Below are 23,722 nucleotides of genomic sequence, written 5' to 3' on the forward strand. Positions count from 1 at the left end.
CTGAGGTTATGGTACAAATAGACAAACACCCAACAAAGTGAATGTGCCACCAAGGTTCCTTAATAATAAAGCACCACACATGTAATGCAGAACTTGATATTGGCTCCCACCTACAACTCATTAGCAATTTGCTACGAATGTAATATATCTTGTGCCTTACAAGACAGTTAAGGCAAAAGGCAAATAAAAAATGCTGGTCGACATGAGTAAGAAGTGCTGTACACTGTTTGCTTTTCCACCCTTGGTGCACCCAAATAGGATAAATTAATCATAGAGTATTTACTCGAAAATATGCCGACCCCTATATATATTATGCTCTCAGAGAAATAAAAAAAGTTAGTACTTGAACATAGGTCTACCCATATCTTTTGAAAAGCTGAAAGGTGGACGCACCTTTGTTTACAATAACCACGGCCTATTTATAACAAGCCCACAAAAAACCCTTGATGTGTCAGCATGGCCTGACACAAAGCATGGCCAGTGAGATTTGTGTTTTCTATTCGAGGATGGTACACATGGTGTATTTCACACACTTAAAAAAAGTAAGACCTTTTACATTCGTCTCTATTGTCCGGAGCTGTCATGCTGATGTGAGCTCATCATCATCTGAGGTGGTTTCATATATTTCCCGCGATCTGATTGCATTGTCTTTGTGTTTCTTGGGTTTGTGGGTGGTCGTGAAAGTGTGCTGCCCATGTTTAGTTTGCCTGCGACAGCTAGTGACAATGGAATCGCATACAGTAATCATGGTTCCGTGGATGGTGCCGTTCTCATTTCCAAGGTTTTATATGTCAACTAAAGATCTTGGCTGTGTGTACTGGCGTGCACAGCTACAGTGGCCGAGTCGGAACTGTATTTGGCAGCATTCACGAGTCATCTCCGAACATTTTACTTGAGTTCTTAATGCTATCTCCCCTTTTTATTTTTGTGGTGTGACAATTTACTGCAAATACGTACACGTAATGTACTAGTGTAGCTGGCACTGCTTGAAGAACGGTGGACGTGATGGTGGAGCTGCTCAGTACTTTTGCTAGTGTAGATCACGAAGATGGGTCAAGTTTCTTTGGTCACGAGTACAGGTCAATGGGTAACATTTCAGGGAAAAAAAGATCAAACTACATTTGAATAAATACGACAAGTGAAATCAGGTTTTTCAAGGAAACTGAGAAAAGAAAGGGGATCAGACGGAATAAGGAGGCGGGTAGCAACTCACTGCTTCATAAAGGTACTGGGGAATTTGTGTCGTCTTGCCTGAGCCAGTTTCACCTTCAATAATCAGCACCTGTAACAGAAAATATTCCATAATTATTTTTTTGAAATGCAGACCAACAAAGTCCAACTTGGTTCTATGCACATGGTGCATACACACATTATATGTTCATTACAACAGTGGCATAGGCTTCATCTACATACACCCATTACATTATCTTTGTATATTATCTTATGCAATGCTATGTTGTAAACTTAAAAAGTTAATACTCGGGGGAGCAGCCACCTACTACTGTCTACCTGCTGCACTCCCTTCAGCAGACAAATTCTTGGTAGGATGTGCCACCTCAATCTGGTGAAGGGCAACTGTGCTCTCCCCAGTGCTCCTCAACTTTTGATATGTCCCGATCACATCACCTATCACATGCTACATTACTAACAGCAGTATATTACCAGATACTGGGAGAGAACCAGGGGAGGGTGTTGTGCTTTGGAGAGATAACAATATTACAATTAAGTTCTGGGATGTTACATGCCAAAACAACGTCATCATTATCATCATCATCAGCCTGACTGAGCCCACTGAAGGGCAAAAGCATCTCCCATGTTCTGCCAATTAACCCGGTCTTGTGCTTGCTACAGCCACGTTATACTGTACCCGCAAACTTCTTAATCTCATCCGCCCACCTAACTTTCTGTCTCCCCCTCGCGCGTTTGCCATCTCTTGGAATCCAGTCTGTTACTCTTAATGACCAGCGGTTATCTTGCCTAAGCGCTACATGCCCTGCCCATTTCTTCTTCTTGATTTCGACAAAAATGTCCTTAACACCCGTTTGTTCCCTGGCCCCCCTCTGCTCCCTTCTTGTCCCTTAAGGTTACACCTATCATTTTCCTTTCCAACGTTCACTGCATCGTCCTGTATTTAGGTTGAACCCTCTTTGTAAGCCTCCAGGTTTCTGTTCAGTAGGTACAGTGAAACCTCGTTAATACGTACCTGCCGGGAACGCGGCATAACTACGCACTAAACGGTAGTACAGTCGCCGACCGATAAATCGGACACCGATAATTCGGACATGCTCGGTAATTCGGACAGTCGCGCGGCACCGCCGATGATCCCATAGAAGTAATGTGTAAAGACGACCGATATTTCGGACAGCTGCGAGATCTACATTCGATAATCCGGACCCTGTCCGAGACTCGCGCGCGCCGAATCGCCAGCCATTATCTCCTCCGGCACCCGTGCCATACAAAGTATGGCCTCAGAGATCAAAACGAAAGCTAATTGGGGATCTATGAGGCTCTATTTCGATCGCTACTTTATGCCTCAGATTTGGAATTGGAAATGCTGATCTTGGAGGCACTGGTCAACTGTGGGAAATCGCATCGACATCGCGAACATCCTACATTCCGGTTCCTGTATGCCCGCGCTGCGCTAGGGTGGCTAGAAGGGGGAGGTGTGAAAAGCGGCCTCGGAAACCGGTCCCCAAAGTGCGCCGATGCCGCAAGGGGCGCTGTACGCAGGGGCGCGTGGCGTTGAGCAGACGACGTACAGCGCAGCCTTGCTAGCGTCCGACGAACATGGCTCGCGCTATTTTTTGCGTGCTACACTTTCCAACGCTAATCGCTCTTGCTCAGCGAGTGCACTAATAAAGGGTTGACTTTATCTCCTCCTTTCAAAATAGCGTTCGTATGCGTTATCATGTAGCAGGCTGCATACCGAGTAACACTGCGCGCGCCAGTAATTTCGCTCGAGGCACTTCGGGCGCGCCACTTTTAAGCACCGTGTTATCGTTAATATTATTTTATTGCGCTTGTGTTGAGCCGTTTTACAAATTGCAATTACGCATCCCTGCAACATATTGAAGTCATTTTCAATGCTTATTCATATTGTTAAAAACTTGCCTGCTCTCGTACTTGAACCCATTACTATTCACTGGCTTCTGGCCAAAACGTCGTCGTGACGTTTTGGAAACGTGCACATGAACATGATGGTCATGTGTACGTTTTGCTGGCAGAGGGGGGAAAATTAGTTGAAAAGAAAACACGTTCATACACGAAGCAAGCTTATTTTAACTGTGCAATAAAATGTTTTCTACAGAGCACAGGGCTTAGCCAGCTTTCTTTTCTTCCTTTTCGTTGACTCCTTTTAAAAAGAAGTGCACCCGACTTACGCAATAAAAGCGTGCAACAGATTGCGTTAACGTAACGCTATGCTCACTGCAGCCGACTTGTGACGTTTGCCCGATCTTTTGCCACATGTCTGCAACGGACTGTGCGTGGAGTTGAATTGTGCTAAAAAGTGGTCAGCTTGTCCTCAACCGACTGGATCAAGTCGTAAGGCGCGCCTGATGAAGATTTCGGGTCCGTTTTCTTTTTTTTTTTTTTTTTTTTGTGATGAGGCAAGCTGCTTTGCAGGGTTCGTTGATGCAAAGAATCTGCTTCCTTGTCACATAGCCCGCGATGTAATAGACAAGGCGGACACCAGTTCTTCAGATTTAGCTCTCGGTATCACACGAGCCCACTTCTCAAACAGCTCCTTTTTTTTTCTTTTTTTTTTCTTTTGCACGCCGGTGCTTGGAACAAAGATGCTTTTTCTGTGGACGACCTGTACGGGGCTGTGTGAATAGTCAATTTTGAACCAAATCGAATACTAATTGAATACTATTCGAATAGTGTTCGAAAAAGGCAACAGTTTTCAAACAGTTGTATATTTCAACAATATTTTACTTGGAACAAACAGTCACAAACATTAACAAAGGAACATTACTATTAACTTTAACCGGCAAAAAATGCCCCAGTTATGTAAACTGAGGTAAGCTCGTATAAGCAGCGACAGCCTACAAGATATTTTTAACTGTACGTTGATATGCAGTGGTTTCTTCAGCATTCAAAGCGGTACTTTGTCGCCAACTTTTAAAAAAAACTGAGGCATAAAAATCAAACAATGTTTGATGAATCAACCTCAGGAATCTCATGATGAGCATAGCAGATTGAGGACACTATCGCTTGGCGGCACTAAAGTTTTAAATAGAAGCACCTTCATCTGTAATTAGTACGGTATCGATAGTCCAGTGAAAAATTCGGCTGCATGCATGTATCTTGGTAATCCAACAGTTAAAACTAGAAAAGTGCTGCCTCAATGTTCTAATGTGTTGCTCCTTTGGGGTCTTTCCGCCAGTGATAATTATTTGAAAAATATTCGGCATATCGAATACGTGCTATTCAATTCGAGTACCCGATTGAATAGAACACGATTCGATTTGTTATTCGAGCTTTTCGAACTTTCACAGACCGCTGTTTGTACCCAAAGTTGCAGTCAGGAATGAAGCAAGAAAGTTCAGCTTTCTTTTTCGCTTTATAGGGCATTATCCTCAAGCTTAAAAAGCTATGATCCATGTACAATAAAACCCACTGTGAAAGCTGAAAAAAAAAAAAAAAACGACACCGCGCTGCCGAGCGCTAGGCTAGATTCGGGTAAAATCTGCGACAGCGGCGGCTGTCCCATGCAGCGCCCCTTGCACCAGCGCCCCTGGCGGCATCGGCGCGCAGAGGGACCCCGTCTGGCAAGGGAAACGCGCTGCGCTCAGCAAACCTCCCCATTCTAGCCACCCTAGCTGCGCTGCTATCGCCGCCATTTTGTCGAATGCGTCTGCGGTAAAGCGTTCTGCGCGCGCGTTCATTTTTATCTTGAGACTTGCTTTATTTTACGCTCTGCTGTCTCAAAAGATCTGAGTTTAATGGTGCCAACGGTGCCCTCACAGCCAGCGCCGAAGGCCGCGCCGACGACAACGAAAGGCGGCAGATACATTCAACTGCCGATTTTTCGGACGCCCGATTTTCCGGACATGCTCGAAAATTCGGACGCTTTCGCGGCACCGTCACCAGCCCCATAGACGTCAGTGGTCAAGAACGTCAGAAATTTCGGACGCTAAAGCTCTTCGGCGTCCGATTTTTCGGACTCTCTGCCAAAATTGCAGGTTCGAAAGGCAATAAAGCCCGCAACTCTGCCGCATCTATCATCTCGTAGGTTCGAACCAGCGCTTTCGCGAGTCGACCTGTTTGCGACAGTAGTAGAGTCCGAAAGTCAGCTTTGTCGCGATGCCGAAGTGTTATGGGGTGAAGCGGACCGGAAATTCAAAGGGGCCGCTATCACGGCGCCGTGCGGCGATGTCTTTACGGATAAGCAGTGGAAATGCACGGAGGCGTGATGGCGGCAGGTGGCAAACGCGCCAGTACGGCTCAATCGCTGACGAGCCTTACAATAAGCATCTTCAGTCAACTGCTCGATAGTGCATGTGGCCTGGTGCAGTTGCATGCGTAGTGCATGCATTTAATAGGCGAGAACCCAAACGCGCCGCGCCGCCATTCATGCTGCCTCTTTGTGGGACCGCTAAGTGCGCCGCACAGACGCGTTGCCTTCACGAACGAAACCAGCTCGTCATCGTACAGCGATCACATCACACTGGCGGAGATACAGGCGGACTTGGTTGCACGTAAGCGGAAGTGTGGGCAGCAACGCATTGACAACTTTTTTAAAGTTTTTTTTTTTTTTTTCTGGCGCATTCGTTTTTTCGGACATTCGATAATTCGGACTTATTTACGTTCCCCGTGGAGTCCGAATTATCGGTCGTCGACTGTACGCATTAAACACCAAGTACAAATTTGCATCTCCTAGCGTACGCCATCGCCGCCAGCAAATAAATGGAGCGCCACAGCAAATATTGCCTAAAGTACCCACTGCAAAGCCTTTTCTTTCTTTTTGCCAAAGTGGAGAAAAGATCCCGCCACACCAGCGCCCTCTAGAATATTTTCAGGCCTGCTCACTACTTCGGGCATGGCCTCTGACGTCACGTCATTTTTGACCCTCGTCTCCTGCTGAGTAGACGTGCGCATGCATGCTCACGCCGTTCGAGAGAGCAGGATTGCTAAGCCTGACGAAGCCTGCCGTGGTATACTGGTGTTTCTTTTGGCGTCTGCTTGAAGACCGTGGTCTGCGTTTGTGAAGTGCTGCGTGGTGATGTGATGTGCTTCGTTCACTGAATGTTGTACACCTGCAAGCTCTCCCAATGGAGCAGTGCTGTGGGCCCAAGTGTCGCCGATATTGGCGATGTACCGAAGGTTCCAGTGGGTTCATTATTCCAAGGCGGCCAAAAAGAGAAATGAGAGCGTGCCGTTCATCGGGATGACATCGATATGCATTCTCTCCGTGATTCAAAGGTATGTGTAGTCTATGCTACTTGCTTTTAAGATGTTTTAAAGGCACCACCTCTAACACGTTCAGTTATTTCGATAAAATATTGCCGTGTGCACTTCTGACTTGTTAGCGTAAGCCTTTACATAAGGCACATTTAGCTGAGCGTCGCAGACGCTCACCCCCGCGATGATGTAGCGTCTCTAGAGAGTGCACAGATTTCCCGTTTTTGACGAGCGCGTCTTACCGAGACGCGGTGAGCTTGGCTGCTAAACGACGGCGAAACGAAGTAGACGCACCTTCATGCTCCAATCAAGCGACTTCAGAAGCGGTGTGAGAGATGCCTTTTGCGTTCCGCTGCTCGCACCCCGAACTCATAAAAATTGAGCAATAAACGCGCGTGGCAGTATAATCTCAGAGCAGGCGTTTGTTTCCTTCAGGGTCGGTAAACATTTCGCTATTTGCGCGTAGCACCGCGGGCTTCTTTTGAGTGAGAAACGCTAAGCAGTGGCGGTGCGTGGCGTCGTGCATCTGTTTTGTATACATAGTATTTCTGACCGGTGCTCCGACCACTTTCTGCGGTATTATAATTATGCGCCAGTCTTGCCAGCACCTTCGCCTAATTTGTTTCCTTGAAATGTGTATTGCTGCAAGTCAGCCGAATTGGGATGCCTGTAGACACCTCATAGAATTTGTTGTTTTGTAACTAAGTATCACAGTGGAGCGGAAAGCCTGTGATAAACCGCTTTCTTAAATGGTTTTCAGGTGTGTGAGCTCGATTTCAAGCCAGAACACTTAAGGACGACTACCAAGTACACCGATCCAAGAACCGGCAGGACAGTAGTAGCTCCTATGGGGGCTACTCGGCTGACTCTGGATCTCTGGACGCAGTGCCGACAATTTTTCTCAGTTTACCAAATAAACAGGAACAGTTTCTGCGCATCTTATGGACAGTGTGACGTGTGTGCGTGTGTGTGTGTGTGTAAATAAAGAATGAAGGATGAATCAAACTTGCCTTATTTATTTCGTCACTTTTCGGGGCCATCAACCTTCGCATTTATAAATCGGTCACATTTTCGATAGCGCACAATCTTTTCTTATTTTAAAGTGCAATAATAAGTCGCTTCCAGACCAATCACCAAAGACTCTAAAGCGTAACACATTCCTTAAGCCAGCGCCAATCCCGACGCAAAAGGCAAAATAAAGCTGTTACGCATGTAAAACTAGCCGCGAACGCTTTATCATTTCATAGGAGACGATAGTGGCAATGGCTTCACTGTCTCCCGCGCGTTCGCTCGCTCGGTCAAGACGCGTGACGTCACGGCGGCAGTGAGCAGGCCTTAATTTTTTTTCTAGGTGGCATTGGCCACACCCGCACGACCGCCTGATAGCGCGTAGTGGCGACGCCGAAGAACATTTCGAAACTATTGGAGGGTCCGGGATACGCGGTCAACGCAGTGACCGACATAGCGACAGAACGGACAGTGTCTGCTTTCCGCGGTATATGTACGTGCGTCTAACCGCGATCTGCTACTAAACGAAAACTGACACAGTTCCAGTGAAACGCGGTACGGCTGCGTGGAGCCGATCGTCTCCCGGCCAGTTGCGTGCAGCGTGTCGCCTACTCGGCTCACGCCGTCACTACCGGCCGCTTGCTGTGCCGCACGCGCGCATTTATCGTGGGAATGTTGTTCATACCCACTTCGCTCTAGATCGTGCACAAGTGCGGCGAGTAGCTTGTTCGGTTAACGCAGCGATGACGAGCTTCATGCAAGCGATGCGCACTCCGCGATGCTCTAGCAGTCCTGGCAGCGGACGGAGGCACGTTGGGTGGTCGCCTAATAAAAGCGTGCAGTATGGTTACAACCGCGCTACGCTTGCTGTATTGTACACGTGCGTTTAGTGTGATAGCGTCAATGCAGCGAGGTTTCTCGGCGCCCGCTACCCGCAACGCTAACTACGCAACAGCGATCTGCTTTCGCTTCTACAAAGCGGTGCGCGCCTGATGACGGCTTAGTAGCGTTTGCTGTCGAGCCAATTGGTACATGGCTGAAGTTCTTCGTCCCTGCCCGAGCATTTGTGCCATTAATTCAACTTCAGCCTTGAAGACGGCCGCGCACAACGAAGCGGCAGCGATCGGCGGCCCAGCGCGTTCAGGTTGTCGCCTAATAAAAGCGTGCAGTAGGCTTAAAAAGTAGCGCTGCGCCACACGCGTACCCGAGCAGATAGCTGAAGATACTTATTGTGATAAGGTTGTCGGCGATAAGTCATGTCGGCGCGTTCGTCGGTGGCCGCCACCTCGCCTTCGTTCCTTCCTGATGCTTACCCGCAAAGGCGTCGCCGCAATCGCGCGGAAGTCGGAATCGGGAATCGACTGATCTGCGCACTTCTCAAAAAGGCGGAAGACCTTTGGCGGCACATTCTAGCGTCGGGAAGTTGAGCGGCGCAGTAAAATTTTATGGCACAAAAAGTTATCACGGTACGCACTAACCGGTAGGCATAGGGTGAACCACTACGGCTTAAGCGGTCAGCGAATGCATTGGGCTCTATGGGACTCGGTCGGGGATTCGTCCCAACTACGTTTTAACCGTTAGTACGTTTAAAGCGGGTACGTATTAACGAGTAAGTACTGGTAAAATGCAGCTTTTATATATACCTTTCTCTTGAGGCATAGTGGTTATCATTATGTGTCATGTCTTAGTGGGCACGCCTCATAATGCCTCAACCATGCAGTAGCGAATGGTAGCAATACCAAGGAGCATTTCAAAAGTGTGATACGAAACACAGCGACTGTGGCAGCTGAGTGAATGACTTGTCCAGCTCTCCCCAATGCGTGTGTGCAGATTTATACAGCGATGTGTGACCGATTGAAAACCTCTGCCACTTCATTAAAACTAGAGCTGTGCGAATAGCAAAATTTTGGGTGCGAAGCAAATTCGAATATTTCTCGAATATTTCTCAAATATTTCTCGAATATTTTTCGAATACTTCGAAGCGAAATTGCAGTTAGAGAGGATTCCTAAGCATATTCTTATGAGATAACGACATGAAAGTGTTTCTTTTCGCTAGGTTGATGAAGCACTGGAGGGGTGGTATTTCATAGTTTTCTTATCAAGAATGAGGCAATGTAGAGGTTGAATTCTATTTATGTACATGATTTGGTGCAACCAAAGTGTTGCCGACAACACTTTACACGTGATAGGCAAAGATGCCATTTCCTCAGCCTCTCCTTTTCTTTCAACTTCTGTGGAAACCCGACTGATGTGGCAGACAAGGGTGTGCTCCCTTCCCAGTCCGGAGTTCCAAATCTGCCTCGTAGACATCGATATATAAGAACATCTGAAATTTTGGATGCTAAAAAGCTTCGGCTTCCGATTTTTCGGACTTCCTGCCCAAATTTCAGGTCCAAAACAGCATTAATTGAGCCACCACCTCGGCCACATCTTTCACCTCCATGTTGGAACCAGCGTTTCTTTGAGTTAATACATTTGCGACCGTAGCGGAGCTTGAAAGGCAGCTTTGCCGCAATACCAGGGTGTGATGAGGTGAAGCATATTGAAAATCTAGGGACCACTTCTAATCGGACGTTGACTGTGTCTTGGCAAAGTTCGACCGCAACGGAGCTTGAAAGGCAGCTTTGCCGCAATACCGGGGTGTGATGAGGTGAAGCATATTGAAAATCTAGGGACCACTTCTAATCGGACGTTGACTGTGTCTTGGCAAAGTTCGACCGTAACGGAGCTTGAAAGGCAGCTTTGCCGCAATACGAGAGTGTAATGAGGTGAAGCATATAAGGTGTCACTTTTCGAATAGTTCGAATAGTAAAATTCCAGTGCGAATCGAATCAAATAGCAAACCCTATTAGAAAAATATTCGAAATTTCGAATATTCGCACACCCCTAATTAAAATGCAATATTTGCTGCGGCATGTGGCTGATCTTCACAGGCTAGTAACGTGCAGTGTGGTGCCCACTAAGATTATGTGGTCACTGCCAAAGGTGCTTGCTGTACCATATGTGCGTATTTGACATGAGAATGTTAGTACCCACTCCACCCCTGTCCATGCATGAGTGCCACGAGAGCAGTAAGTATCTAGTTGTGTTGGATAAACATGGAGACGAGTTGCTATCGTTCTTACAAGCAACACACACTGCGGGTCATTGTGTTGCACAGAATGGTCACACACCAGGAGGCAGCAATGAACAGTCGCTTGGCACACTTGGGTTGTCACCTATTAAAAGAGTGCAGCTAGCTCCCAACAACTGCACTACGCCACACGCACGAGCAAGCAGACAGTTGAAGATGCTTATCTTAGCAGGATTGTGGGCGATAAGTCGTACTGGTCTTGTTACAAGCTGGCAGCTGACCAATAATCCCTCGCATACTACCTGAAGCATCAAATCTACCAGAACAGCTCGTAAAAGGTCACGTGTTACGTGAAGCCAGCAGACAAAAATAAGAGTGCTCCACACTTGCCATCATGGCTACGAGCTGCGCTGGCTAACACTCCCAGGTTTAAATGCACAGATATACCCAATAAAGTGTATGGGAAGACGACCGTCGCCATAGCTCAATTGGTAGAGCATCGGACGCGATATTCGAAGGTTGAAGGTTCAGACCACGCCGGCGACAAGTTGACTTTTTGTTCATTTTAATTTCTTCACATTTATATCACAATTACTACAAATAACATTCCCTATACTTTCCTTGGCTTGATTGTCTTAGTTGTCATTAATGTTGTTTTACAATGAAAACGAGACCTTAAATTCCCCGTTTCTTTCGTTCTTCTACGGACACGGCGTACAAAAGTATTCACAAGTTTCACAATCCTAAGAAACAGAAATGACAGACATTTATCTGCAGTTATACCATGCTACCCTTGCTGCACTTATGCTGTGCTATCATATTAGTGCAAACATAATAAATAATAATATCTGGGGTTTAACGTCCCAAAACCACAATATCATTATGAGAGACGCTATTAGTGCAAACAGGAAACAAAGAGTTGAGCAAGAGTAGGAAGCAACAGGTCTCTTTCTTCCTCAACTCTGTTTCTTGATTGCACTAAAATGGTTCCCTCAGATGCCAACAACTCGACGCCCAGCAACAAATCCTACACAATAAGTGCAGAGCTGACACCTGCAGTCTCTGCTGATAGTAAGTCTGGCATAACCAGAATGCCTTCAAGCCAAGCAAGATCATGGCCAAGATAAACAAGCACAAATTTATCAACGTGAGCAATGTGTTTGCAAATTGAGATATGCTGAGTGATATGTAGAAGCAACAGTTACGCACTGCCTTTTTTTTTATGCTTCTGCTCAGCCGGTTGTTGTGCATGCAGCCGAAGGAGTGACTGTGTAGGCTATGATAAAATGTAAGGATTGTTTCCATGATAGTATCACAGGCTACCATCAGTCAGTTCCCATGACCTGGCCTGGTTTTTAAAAAATTCCCCGACAATTCCAGATTTTTCCAGTTTGGCAGACACCTTGTTGCTGCTGGTTTCAGGAAGAGGCTGGAGCGGTTCAAGGAGATGGTGCAGTCAAACCTCATTAATATGTACCTGCTTTAAACATACTAACTGCTAAAACTTAGCTGTGACGAATCCCTGACGAAGTCTTATTGAACGTAATGTACCGTATTTCCTTACGTATAACTTGCCTCTGCACATAACCCGCACCCCCACTAGAAACCGCAGAAAAATAAAAATTATATTTAAAAAAAAAAAAAGATCCCACCATATTTACATGCAGCTTAATTTCTTGCACTCCTGTGAAACCATGCTGTGAAGCCTACTTACGCACTGAAATTCGCATATAACCCCAACTTTAGCTCTGAATTTTCGGTAAATTCCGTACGTGTTATACCCGGGAAAATATGGTAATCGCTGGCCATAGTGGCTCGCCCTATGCCTATCTGTTAGTGTGTACCACGATAAATTTTTGGCGCAGAAAAGTTAACCGCGCCCCTTATCTCGCCCAGGTCGCAGTGTACTGCAAAAGGTCTTCCACCATTTCAATAACTGCAGAGACCAGTCGATCAATGATTCCGACTTCTACATGAATGCGGTGCTGCCTTTGTGGATGATCACTGGAAAAGAGCGAAGGCAAGATGTCGGCTGCCGACGAATGTGCCCGCAGGACTTAATCACGGACTACCCTATCACAATAAGCATCAGCTATATGTTTGGCCGCACATGTGATGTAGCGCTATTCTAAGTCTACTGCACACTTTATTAGGCGACACCCTAAGCACCCTACGCCACCAATCGCTACCGCCCCGTGCGGGACTGCTTTCAAAAGCGCGGCTCAGGTGGGTGCAGGCACCAAGAACTGACACTGGTGCACTGACACTGTCACTATCCCGCCAAATGTGCACTTATGGTACAGCAAGTGTAATGCTGTTGTATATGAACTGCATGCTTTTATTAGGGGACCACACAAACGTGCTTCTCCGTCTGCTGCCACCTTCTCGTGCAGTACCACTAAAGCATCGTGGAGATGCGGAGTGCACATCGCTTTCAGACAGCTAGTTGTCGCCGTGTTGACGCAACAAGGTACTCGTTGCACCCTTGCATGGTCAGGAGTAGAGCAGTACAAAGCACAATCCCGCAGAAAACGCCTGCAAACGGTACAGTAAAGCTGCCCGAAAGTGACAGTGTAAGCTGTGTAGGCAACATGGTGGATGCAACGAGCCAGGGACGATTGGCTACATGCAGCAGTAGTGCGTTTCAGTGAAATAGTGTCAGTTTTTGCACAGTAGCAGATCGCGGTACAGAAGTGCACGGGCGCATCGTCGGAAGCCGATAGATGCTTCCGTCTGCTCTGCCACTATACACGTCGCTGTGTGTTCCGGACCATCTTAATACAGTTACGAAATGTTCTTTGGCATCGCCACAGCATGCAGTTGGGCAGCCGTGCGAGAGAACCGGCATACTATAAGAGCCGGAATTAGCCTTTTGACATCAAGAAAGAAAAGGCATTGTAGTGGGTAATATGTAATATTTTATGTGGCACTGCGTTTATAATTCATTCTTGGTGTCAGTGCAAGCCAGGATATTTGCACCTGGCAGTTAGTGCACACTACCATTTAGTGTGTAGTTATGCCTGGTCCCTGGCAGGCACGTATGAATGAGGTTTTACTGTACGAGCCATCCTTAGTGAATTGTGGTTACCAAACATATGGTAGACAACAAACAAAGCCAACGAGGAGACTTGCCTGGTGTTCAGCAACAGCTTGTAAGAGGTCTTCTCGGAAGGGAAAGATGGGAAGGCTGCGACGTGTCTCTTGAATGCTCAGCTTTTTGCGTTCCTGCTCACTCAGCTCTGGCTCGGGTTTGCTGTCCTGTGAATAAAGATTACGGAAGCAAAAGCCCCCCGTCACGTGCACATCTTGCTGATTCACAGAGACAGCACAGCTCCCATTTCTTTTTCAGATTTTATCTCCCTCTTGAGCATAACTGAGCTTCATTCCCAGGATGTGGCCTACCTTAAAGGCTCTTGGTAAAAAGTTCAAACCATTTTGAATGAGCTCAGTGGAGTACCCTGCACTCCCCCAGCTGACAAAAATATGGCACGCAATTTATTGCTAAAAGCATAGCTGATTTTGATGCACTATGTCATCTTGCTTGTATGCCACAGATGCGTGGAATTTCCCACTTTCTGGAAGAAATGTTTGCATAATTTTTTTGTTGCACAATTTTTTCATACAGTAATTGACCCTAAGGCATGAGGATTGACATGCGTCCAAGCAGCTGCCCCTAGCCAGAGTTGCCAGTTCTGCTTATAAGCGGATTTGGGCTTCTTTTTTTCACCGAGTTGCTTGTAGAATTTTTCCAGTCGCTTGTTGCGCTTTATGGGCTTATTTACATTTTCCAGCAAATATAGTTATTTTAGTCAGCATCACGTTCAACAATAGCGCATTTGTCATTCACTAATAGTGCATTTGTCAATGACTTTGTGTAGTTGAGTGCTGATGTCAAACATACGTTGGGGGAATCAACAAGTGGTGTTAATCATGCACTGGCAAAAGTGCCTTCAACCGAATGGAGACCCTGGAGACAACTTAAAAAGTAAATATCTGCTTTCGTTCATAGTTGCACATATTCTCGCTGTACAAAATAATTAAAGTGATTTTTTGAACTCCTCTTCGTATTTGAGTGGCATTTTTTATAATAATTAAAAATATTTCCAAGAATAAGAAAATTAATTAAATTTCCGCTTTTTTTGGGCTTCTTCGCAAGAGTCATGCCACCTATTTTGGGCTTCTTTTGTGATGATTATTTGCTTGTTAGCTCGGTAGCATCTAGTAGCTCTGCCCCTAGCTGAACACCTATACGGCAACTAACATGTCACCAAAACTAAGGACAGCAATTAACTTATATGAAGGCTAGCCCAGAGCCGAACCGTTAACTATGTATGTCTAGTAGGACAAGTTATGTATACTGTTATTGCCCCAGACACTTGTCAAAACACTATATATTTTTTCTAAAAGCCCTTCACTCACTTTGTGCTTTGTACCTGGTACACGGAGGGCTTGGACAAACTCAATGGCATCATCCAAGATGAGGTCGTACGTCTCTTCCTACAGTACACACAAAAACACAAGCTCTGTTAGTAAACAAGAAAGTGTGAATACTCAAGACACAAAGCTCAATGGTGGCCAAGTCTCACATCACTCATAATAACACAAGGCGATAAAACTGTCACCGCACCTGTCACAGGGCAAGCTGAGCAGCAACACATGAAGGTTACACACGTTGACTCCAGACAGAAAGGGCAGCCACAACAATACTCACCTTGTGCTTCTCCTTGGCATCCCTTGCACCAAAGCGCATGCGGGCAATGCCCATTCGCTCCTCCTCCCACTTGCGTTGCTCTGCCTGTGGCACCTGCTCGCGCTCATCCACTTCGACGTACTCCTCAATGTCATCCTGCAGCAGCACAACACGAAGCGCATGAGCATGCATCTAGAATGGCTTCAAAAGAAACCACGTTAACACCAAGTAAGGAATGGTTGCGTTGGGCATGCAACGTACAATGTAATAATTTCCACCGTTTCATCACTAATAACCTTCAGACTGAATTAATATAAAGTTATCGGAAGCAAGCACCCTTTTGCCTTCAACGAAACACCACGATTCAATGCCACAATCCAGAAACTTCAGCACAGAGCTAAGTGAAAGTGCTGCCATAATCCTGGATGTCGTAGCCATCTTTGAACAGTGTTGCCAGCACCAAGCAGCAGATTCAGGAGTTGCAGATACTTTGAACTGCTTTGTTCTAAACCAACAGCCAACACTGTTTCCAGTTCAGGTCTGCTTTGGTTTCAGACACATTTTGAGAATATCGGTTTGGCTTCTGTTCCGGCCAAAATCTCAGTTCATGTGTGGTTTTCTGTTCGGGTTTGCTTTTAGCAACCTGGTGACACTCCTAGGAAATGCAGAGAACAATGCCTTCATTTGCAACATAGACATGCTTTTTAACAGTAGACTTGAAAGCAAGATAAGATTCCTCCTTTATAGCATCAGTGGAGCAAGGCAGGTGTTTCTGGTTACATTACATACTGGGAATTAATTCGTTTACAAAAAACTGAGGCAATATAGAAAGTGTACTTATGATGTATGTAGACATTTATTTCATGGTTCTTTCTTTTTTTCTAAGTATGCACCCTTGCCCAAGCAAAATGTACAACAGTGAAAATTTCGGCCAATGATTAGAAGGGATGCAACAACTTGGGGGGGGGTTTATTATGAGCATGAGCAGTACTTGCCTTGCCTTTGCGTTCCTGGGGCATGCGGTATCGCTGCACTTTTTCCAGCTCCCGTGCCTTGTCATGCTCTTTGGCCAACTGCAGAACCTTCTGCTTGTACTCCAACTCCTTACGTTCACGATCGGTCAATCTGCAAGTAGTGTGCACACAATCACACGCTTCCATGACACCCAAAATTGCTCCCTAGTATTCTCAGAATTCGTTCTCCTAAGAGATTTTTTTACATAGTGTGTGTCATAGTACATGCCTTTCACTAAACAGTCTCATTGCAAATACATTCTCATAACTTCCTTCGTGAAGCTGCTGTGGATAATGTTTGAATTATAAATAAATAAAATTGCACATTAAGTATGCACTGTCACTAACTAGCTTTGTGTGCATATTACAAAAACCAAATGAAACATAATTCTTCTTTCAATTGTGGAACTCAATTCAAATATAAAAACACCAGATATTTATTAGAATAATCACCACCAACCAATAAACATTCGAAAAAGAAAAAAAAAAAGGTTAAGCAAAAGGGTGAACTACTTCAGCAAGGTATACCATACCACTTATAAAAAGTATTGCAAGATCTCTTTAAAGGGACACTAAAGGCAAATAACAATTTATGTCAGAGTGAAGGCTCAATGTATGACGTCTAAAACAGCAATATTATCAACAGCAGTGCCCTACTTACCGAGAAATTAAGCTAAATGTATCACATGATGAGCGCCATGAGCGGGACATTTTAGAAATTATCCCGATGACGCAAGAGCGTCCGACTACAATTAATCACTAGCAACCAAACTAGCTGCGATAAAAAAAGAACCTTCTGTGCATCAAGAGACGCAATAAAATGCTGCTTGTTCGTCTCTGTTTGATTCATGGAAAAAAGAACCTTTTTGGCGTTGCCACGGGGAACGGCGCGTGTGGTTCAAAGGTTCTGTTTTCGCTGAACTACGCTTCGCCCGCCGCCCACCTTCGATCACGCAGTCACGTCTCAGTGGTAGTTTCGGTATCGCGTACTGCCGCGTGTGTCTTGCTCGCTCGTGAAAGTCGCTCTGACAGAAAGTTCGACAAAATGCTGCATGCATGTGATGTTGCCGGATGCCCGAATGGTGCACACCGCCACGCTTTAAAGGCGGGCAATGTTGGGCACGGCAACAGTGACGTCAGAAAGAGCACTTTCAGGCGGGTGATTTGAAACTCGCTAACGCGATGCGGACCACTAAAACGTGATTTTATTTCAAAATAAGCATTACCTTGGCACAAAAGTAGCGCTACGGGGTTTCTGGGCCACTATTTCAACAATCAATGTCAACTTAATATTTGCCTTTAGTGTCCCTTTAAAGCCAGTTGCAGCTATAAAGACAGCAGAATGAACATCAGTAATGAATGCCCCACTGCATCTCTATTATGAAGGAGAACCACCCTGCAAGGTGAACATTAAGGTCTCTCAATTATAAGTGACATTCTTTACTCCATTCTATTTGAGCCCACACCGTTGCCCTGCAATCAGGTTGGGTTAGAACAGGAAGGTACATACTTTACATCTGAGAAGAGGAACTGCTCATCATGAATGTCAGCTTCCAGCTCAACCAGTTTGTCTTCTTTCCGCTTTTCTAGATACTGGCGTCGCGACTCGACTCGCAGCTTAGGCAGAAGTCGCTGCCGGTCTTCAGCCTCCAGTTTCAGTCGCTTGGCTGCCTCCTCAAATGCCTGCACATATACACGGAGCATGAAAGGTGTGTTACCTTTCAGGTACTGTTGTTAGACATATTAAAAGCCGCAACTCGTTGGAAATATGTCCCAGCAAAGTAAAAATACACAAACATCAAGACCCCCCCCCCCCCCCCCCCCCCCCATGCCACCATGCATGTACCACATTCCAAACCAATTGTTTATCATAAATTGCCTTCAGTTATGGTTAAACCACCAGATGCTGATGGGACAAAAGGACCCTGTGGCCGAGCACACTTTCTGCCATCGCCATGTGCACACCAGGGGTGGCATTCTGTAAGTCTCCACTTACAGGATACAACACATTACATTACATTGGGGGCTTTAAGATTTGCCCTCGTAAACAGTTACAGTAGTAATGTTTCCAGATAAATGTACAACCTAAACCATGCAAGAAAGCAGAACTGAGAGCAAGATTGGTGAGCATCTCACGTACTTTCTTGTCGGAGCGCTCAACGATGTTGCGCGTCTTCTCCTTGTCTCGGTCACGTAGCCGGGCCGCAAACTCGTCTCTCTCTTTGAGGTCTCGTAACCGCTCATCCTCTGGATCGGAGTCCCAGTTCGGCTCCTGCTTCACTTTCACACCTGCACCGGTTTCGCTACTGCTGGTGGTAGGCCTGTACCAAAAGGTTGACAATACGATAGCTATTGAAAAGTGGAACGTGTGAGTGCAAATTTATATATACAGTTCAACCGCACAAAAAAGAACAGTTTCACATCAGTGTAGATGTGAAGGCTTAAGTGCCTGAGTAGACTATTGGCTGACTCGATGCAGCATGTTTAAGATCTTAAGAATTTCTAACACAGAAACTTCTGAGACCAGGGATGCAAGAAAGGGCCCACCGGAGTGCTCATGTGTGTCCCTTCTTGTGTCTGTATGCAAAAAGTTTGTGCGAAAAACACTCTAAGCCAGAGTGCAATGTCATGTACACGGTCACAGAAGCTGCAGGCATGATAAAACCTGTAGATAATGGCATCAAAGTCATTGTTCGGTCACTGTGGTGTCAGAAAAACTGATGCAAAGCCTGAAACTGCCCAAGATTGGTCCGAATTGACAGGTTTGCAGCCAAGTATGACCGAGTGAGTGAGTGAGTACGAACTTTATTCAGGTCCTGAGGTGAAAGAAAGCGGTGCCGAAGGCCCCGTCAATCAGTCCGGCGGCTCCACCCAGGTCGGGGCCGGTAGACAGAGTCCTTCGGCGACGGCCCGGGCCCTCTGGACAGCCTTGAGCTGAGCTATGAGCTCTGTGCTTTGAAGCGCTGAGTCCCATGACGACTGGTCAGAAAAATCTGTACCCGCGTTGGCAGGGCACAGCCAGAGCATGTGCTCGAAATTGTTGTATTCGTGGCCACAGTGCGAGCATACAGCAGGAAAGTCAGGATTGCTCCTGCTTAGTGTCGTCGGTGTTATGTATGTTCGAGTCTGCAACTGTCTGTAAGTGATTGCTTGTGCTCTGTTGAGCTTTGTGTGAGGAGGAGGAAAAGTTCGACGTCCTAACCTATGATGAGAGGTGAGTTCGTGGTATGACACGAGCGGGTCTTTGTTATCGAGGTTCCTGCAGGCTGCATTGAAGCGAGGGGGTGGACCGCAGGCGCGGAAAGTGAGCTCTCGCGCCAGTTGGTGTGCCCGCTCGTTTGGGTTGCAGGAAGAAGATCCGGAAATGTTTCCCATGTGAGCCGGGAACCATGTAATGTGTGAGGACGGGAAATTATCTTCGCCCCTTTCTTGGTAGAAGAGCTTGTTGACAACTGTAGCTGCCTTCGAAGAGACGAGGGCAGCCGAAAAAGTTCTTATGGCTGTTCTGGAGTCCGAGTAAATGATAGAGGCTCCCGTGCAGCTTTGAAGGGCCACCGCAATGGCCATTTCTTCTGCTTCGTGGGTGAAGTTGGTAACTACCGTGGCTGCGTTGACGAGCGAGCCATGGGCGTCCACCACGGAGACGGCGTAAGCGCCTCGATTCCAATATCTTGCAGCGTCAACAAAGAGGACTTGCGTTTCGTTGCGCATGATCTTGGCGAGTATGGCCTTGGCTCTCGCTTTTCTCCGTCCTTCGTTGTGGGTCGGGTGTATGTTTCTGGGAATCGGATCAACAGTTATCGCTTGCGTGGCGTTTTTGCAAAGTTGTGACTTCTCTGGTGGCATGAAGAGGGGCTGAATGCCGGCTTCCAACAAGATCTCGTTGCCCGCCCTTGAGAGCGAGAGCAGACTAATTTGGGCGTGCCGCTGTGCCTCAAACAGTTCGGTAGCTGTATTGTGCAGGCCCAATTGGAGGAGTCGTTCCGTACTAGTATTTCGAGGGAGGCTCAGGACCCTTTTCAATCCTGTTCTAATTAGTGTATCGATTTTATTGAGCTCTGTCTTCTTCCAGTTGAGGAAAGGGGTGGCGTACGTTACTTGGCTGATGAGAAAGGCGTGAAATGCTTTCATGAGGTTGTCTTCTTTCAGGCCGTCCCTTCTGTTGGCGACCCGTGATATAACCCTGGTGAAGTTGAGGACACTCTTTTCTATGCGTTTGAGTGCCTCCACGTTGTCACCGCTGTAAGCCCCAATGACCATACCGAGGACCTTGATGGTGTTACACCTGGGGATACTGCCTCCGTCCCTGGTACTTAGGTGAACGGGGAGGCAGCTAAGGGGCTGTCCCTTCCTGGGGCCGCGTTTGCACAGAAGGAGCTCTGATTTGCTGGGAGACAGCTTCAGTCCCGTATTTTTAAGAAAAGCTTCTGTGGCGTCCAGCGCTTGCTGCAGGTTCTGCTCCAGAGCGCCTAGTGGGCCGCTGGCAGACCAAATGGTAATGTCGTCCGCGTAAATCGCGTGTCCTACCCCCTGGACTCTTGAGAGTTGGTTGGACAGATCGTGCATAGCGATGTTGAAAAGAAGCGGCGAAAGCACAGACCCTTGCGGGGTGCCGATGTTGCCTAGCTTGTGCTTTCGGCTTCTGATTTGTCCAATGTTTATGGTGGCCGTTCGGTCAGCCAAAAACGATCGTACATAGTTGTGGAAATTGACTCCGAGATCTAAAGTGGAGATTTCATTGAGGATGTGTTCGTGCCTGACCGTGTCGAAGGCCTTGGTTAGGTCGAGCGCCAGGATGCCTTTTACGTCTCTGGATTTATTGTCAATGACGGCGCTCCTGATGAGGAGCATTGCGTCTTGCGTTGAGAGCGATTTTCGGAAGCCTATGAGATTGTGGTGGAATAGGCTGTTTTCTTCAATGTGCTCAGCAATTCTGTTGTGAATAGCATGTTCGGCGACCTTCCCGAGGCACGAAGTAAGGGAGATAGGTCTCAAATTCTCTGCATGGAGCGGTTTTCCGGGTTTGGGAATAAGGATTACATTAGCAGTTCGCCAGTCATCCGGTACCCGGCCTTCAGTCCATGCAGCGTTGATTTTGCTCGTAATGATTTGTATGGCTTTGTCATCTAGATTTCTGAGCAGTTTGTTTGTGAGTCCATCTGGACCGGGGGCCGAGCGGCCGTTTAGGTCGTGAAGGGCGTGCACAATCTCCGATACCTCGAAAGGACGATCCAGCGAGGGTTGAGGTGTCCCCTTGTACTCGCGTGTCGCGTCGTCCCAGGGGAAAGATTTACTCTCTACCGGCAGGTATATATCTGCCAGGGTGTCAGCAAAATCTCGGGGACTAGTGCCTTCATTCGTGTGCAGATGGACGAGCCTTTCGATCATTATCCGCGCATTGCTCTGGGTCGGTTTGTTGCTGTCGGCGAATAGGTTCTTGAGAAGGCTCCACTTGCTTCCCCTTCTCATTTTACCGTCCGCCTCATTACAAACCTCGTCCCATTGCTGTGCACTCAGCTTTCTGGAGTGTTCTTCGATCTTTTTGTTTATTTCCGTTAGTTTAGATCGCAGCCTCCTGTTTAGCTTTTGCTGTTTCCATCGTTCTCTCAGCGGGTTCTTCGCCTCCAGGAGGTGTGCGAGTCTGGAGTCCATGGCTGGCACCTCCAGGTCCAAGCTTATTTCTTTAGTGGCATTAGCCACAGTACTTTTTAGATTTTCCAGGAGCTCTTCGAAGGTTTCTCCTTGTCTGTCCTCGCTACCCCTCAAGCTTCGGAAAAGGTCCCAGTCGACGTACTTGTACGTCTTCGGAGGAGCGGGTGTGATGCGAACGTTGATTTCTAGGATGAAATGGTCACTACCAAGGTCCTCTTGCAGGTTGTCCCACGACCCTTCCGCGTTGCCTAGAAACGTCAGGTCCGGGGTGGTGTCCCGCTGAACCGAATTGCCTCTGCGTGTCGGGAATCTTGAGTCCGTGATTAGTTTCATGCCGAGGGTGTCTGCGCACTCGGCAAGGTTAATCCCTTTCCTATCATTGGTGGCGTAGCCTTAGACGTTGTTGTGCGCATTGAAGTCGCCGGCAACGATCAACGGTCTGTTCTTGGCTTGCGACGCGGCCGATGTGAGAAGTTTCGTAAAGTTCCTGAGTCGGTCAGTCGGGGAACTGTAGACGTTTAGTATGTAAAGGTGTGCGTTAAGGGCTCGACTCGGAATGATTTCTGTTAGCAGGGATTCCAGGCCTTTCTTGTATGTCGGGGTGCCCCTCTCCATAAAGCTGACGTCTTTGCGGATGAGGGTGGCAATTCCCCTGGCTTGTTTGAAGTCGGGGTCCAGGGTCGGCCTGGAAACCCTGTACCCCGAGAAGGACATGTTTCGAATGTTCTTTTCGGCCCCGCACTCTTGTAAGATGATCACGTGTGGCTTTTCTTTACATGATCGGACTAATTGCGTTAGGTTAGCTTTCTTTTTGTTGAATGAATTACAGTTCCATTGCCATATCTTGAAAACTTGCGGTGCGTTATCCATGGTGTTGTTTTGGCATGTCCCCGTGTATGTCGACCTCACCTATTGGTCCTGGTGGTTGGGAGGGTGTGGAAAGCGCAAGTTGGGGTCCCGGGTCCGCCGTGGACATTGTTCTCTTGGCTTTGGGTTGAGCGATTGGTCTTTCTAGGCGGTCGAGTCTGCCACAGATGTGCATGAGTGCCTCTTTAATATCAGCAATTGCCGATTGAAAGGTACTGAACTTACTCTTCGTCTTGTGGCGCTTTTTGGCTTTGTTGTCACTAGTGGAGGCGTTAGAAGGAGCCTCGCTGACTTCAGACATAAAGTCGTCTACGTCGGATGTGTCGTCATCTGTCTGGATGTCGACGGCCCTGCGTTTGTGTGAGCTACACGACGCGACGACGGTTCCTGATGACTGAGGGATGGGTGGAGGAGTGTCCTTTAAGAGACGTCCTTCTAGCCTGGCGAGAGAGAGAGACATAACTTTATTTTGTCCTTGCTGGGGTCAAGGGAGGCGGGGGCCGGGAGACTAGCCCTACCGGAGCCCCCCTTCCTCAGGCGGCGGCCAGACCTTGGGTCTTGGCGGCGTCTTCGGCCAGCCGGACTGCCCAGAGTTGGTCATCCGGGCACGCGCTGAGCAGCATAGCCTCCCACTGAGTTGCCCTGAGTTCAGCTAGTTCCTGTTTGAGTGCTTTGTTTTCCCTTTCTAGTGTGTGTATTCGCGGATCTGCCACGTGCTCTGGCTGTGCCTTACCTTGCTTTGAAGTTGTCGGTGCGGAGCCGCTGTCGCCGACCATGTCGGCCCAGGTCATTTTCTTGCCAGGTTGCCTGGAGCTGGATCTTGACCTCGCCGCTTCGGTGGGTCCGGCGCCATCCGCTGCTGACTTCGATCTCGACCTGGATCGGCCCGTGGAGCAGGAGCGCCCTCTGGAACTGGAGCGCCGTTTGGGAATGGCACCTTCTGCCACCTCCTGGTGCATGTCCGCGGGGTCCTTGACCTCGTCCGGATTGACTTCTTTCTCGGAGCTGTTTTGT

At 47.3% G+C, this 23,722-nt stretch overlaps 1 protein-coding gene across 1 annotated transcript in view; it reads right to left on the reverse strand.

The window, feature by feature from the left end:
- The window catches only part of LOC119392672 (pre-mRNA-splicing factor ATP-dependent RNA helicase DHX16), a 179,757-nt gene that overhangs the window by 141,349 nt on the left and 14,686 nt on the right, over positions 1–23,722 (reverse strand). Inside the window, exons 4-10 of the mRNA XM_037659702.2 lie at positions 18,330–18,510; positions 17,700–17,872; positions 16,172–16,301; positions 15,198–15,332; positions 14,906–14,983; positions 13,619–13,744; positions 1,214–1,282 (exon numbers count right to left, since the gene is read on the reverse strand). Of these exons, the coding sequence (XP_037515630.1) occupies positions 1,214–1,282; positions 13,619–13,744; positions 14,906–14,983; positions 15,198–15,332; positions 16,172–16,301; positions 17,700–17,872; positions 18,330–18,510 (892 nt within the window). The remainder of the gene's footprint in view (positions 1–1,213; positions 1,283–13,618; positions 13,745–14,905; positions 14,984–15,197; positions 15,333–16,171; positions 16,302–17,699; positions 17,873–18,329; positions 18,511–23,722) is intronic.

The sequence above is a fragment of the Rhipicephalus sanguineus genome, chromosome 1, assembly GCF_013339695.2.
Source record: "Rhipicephalus sanguineus isolate Rsan-2018 chromosome 1, BIME_Rsan_1.4, whole genome shotgun sequence".
NCBI classification, from domain to species: Eukaryota; Metazoa; Arthropoda; class Arachnida; order Ixodida; family Ixodidae; genus Rhipicephalus; species Rhipicephalus sanguineus.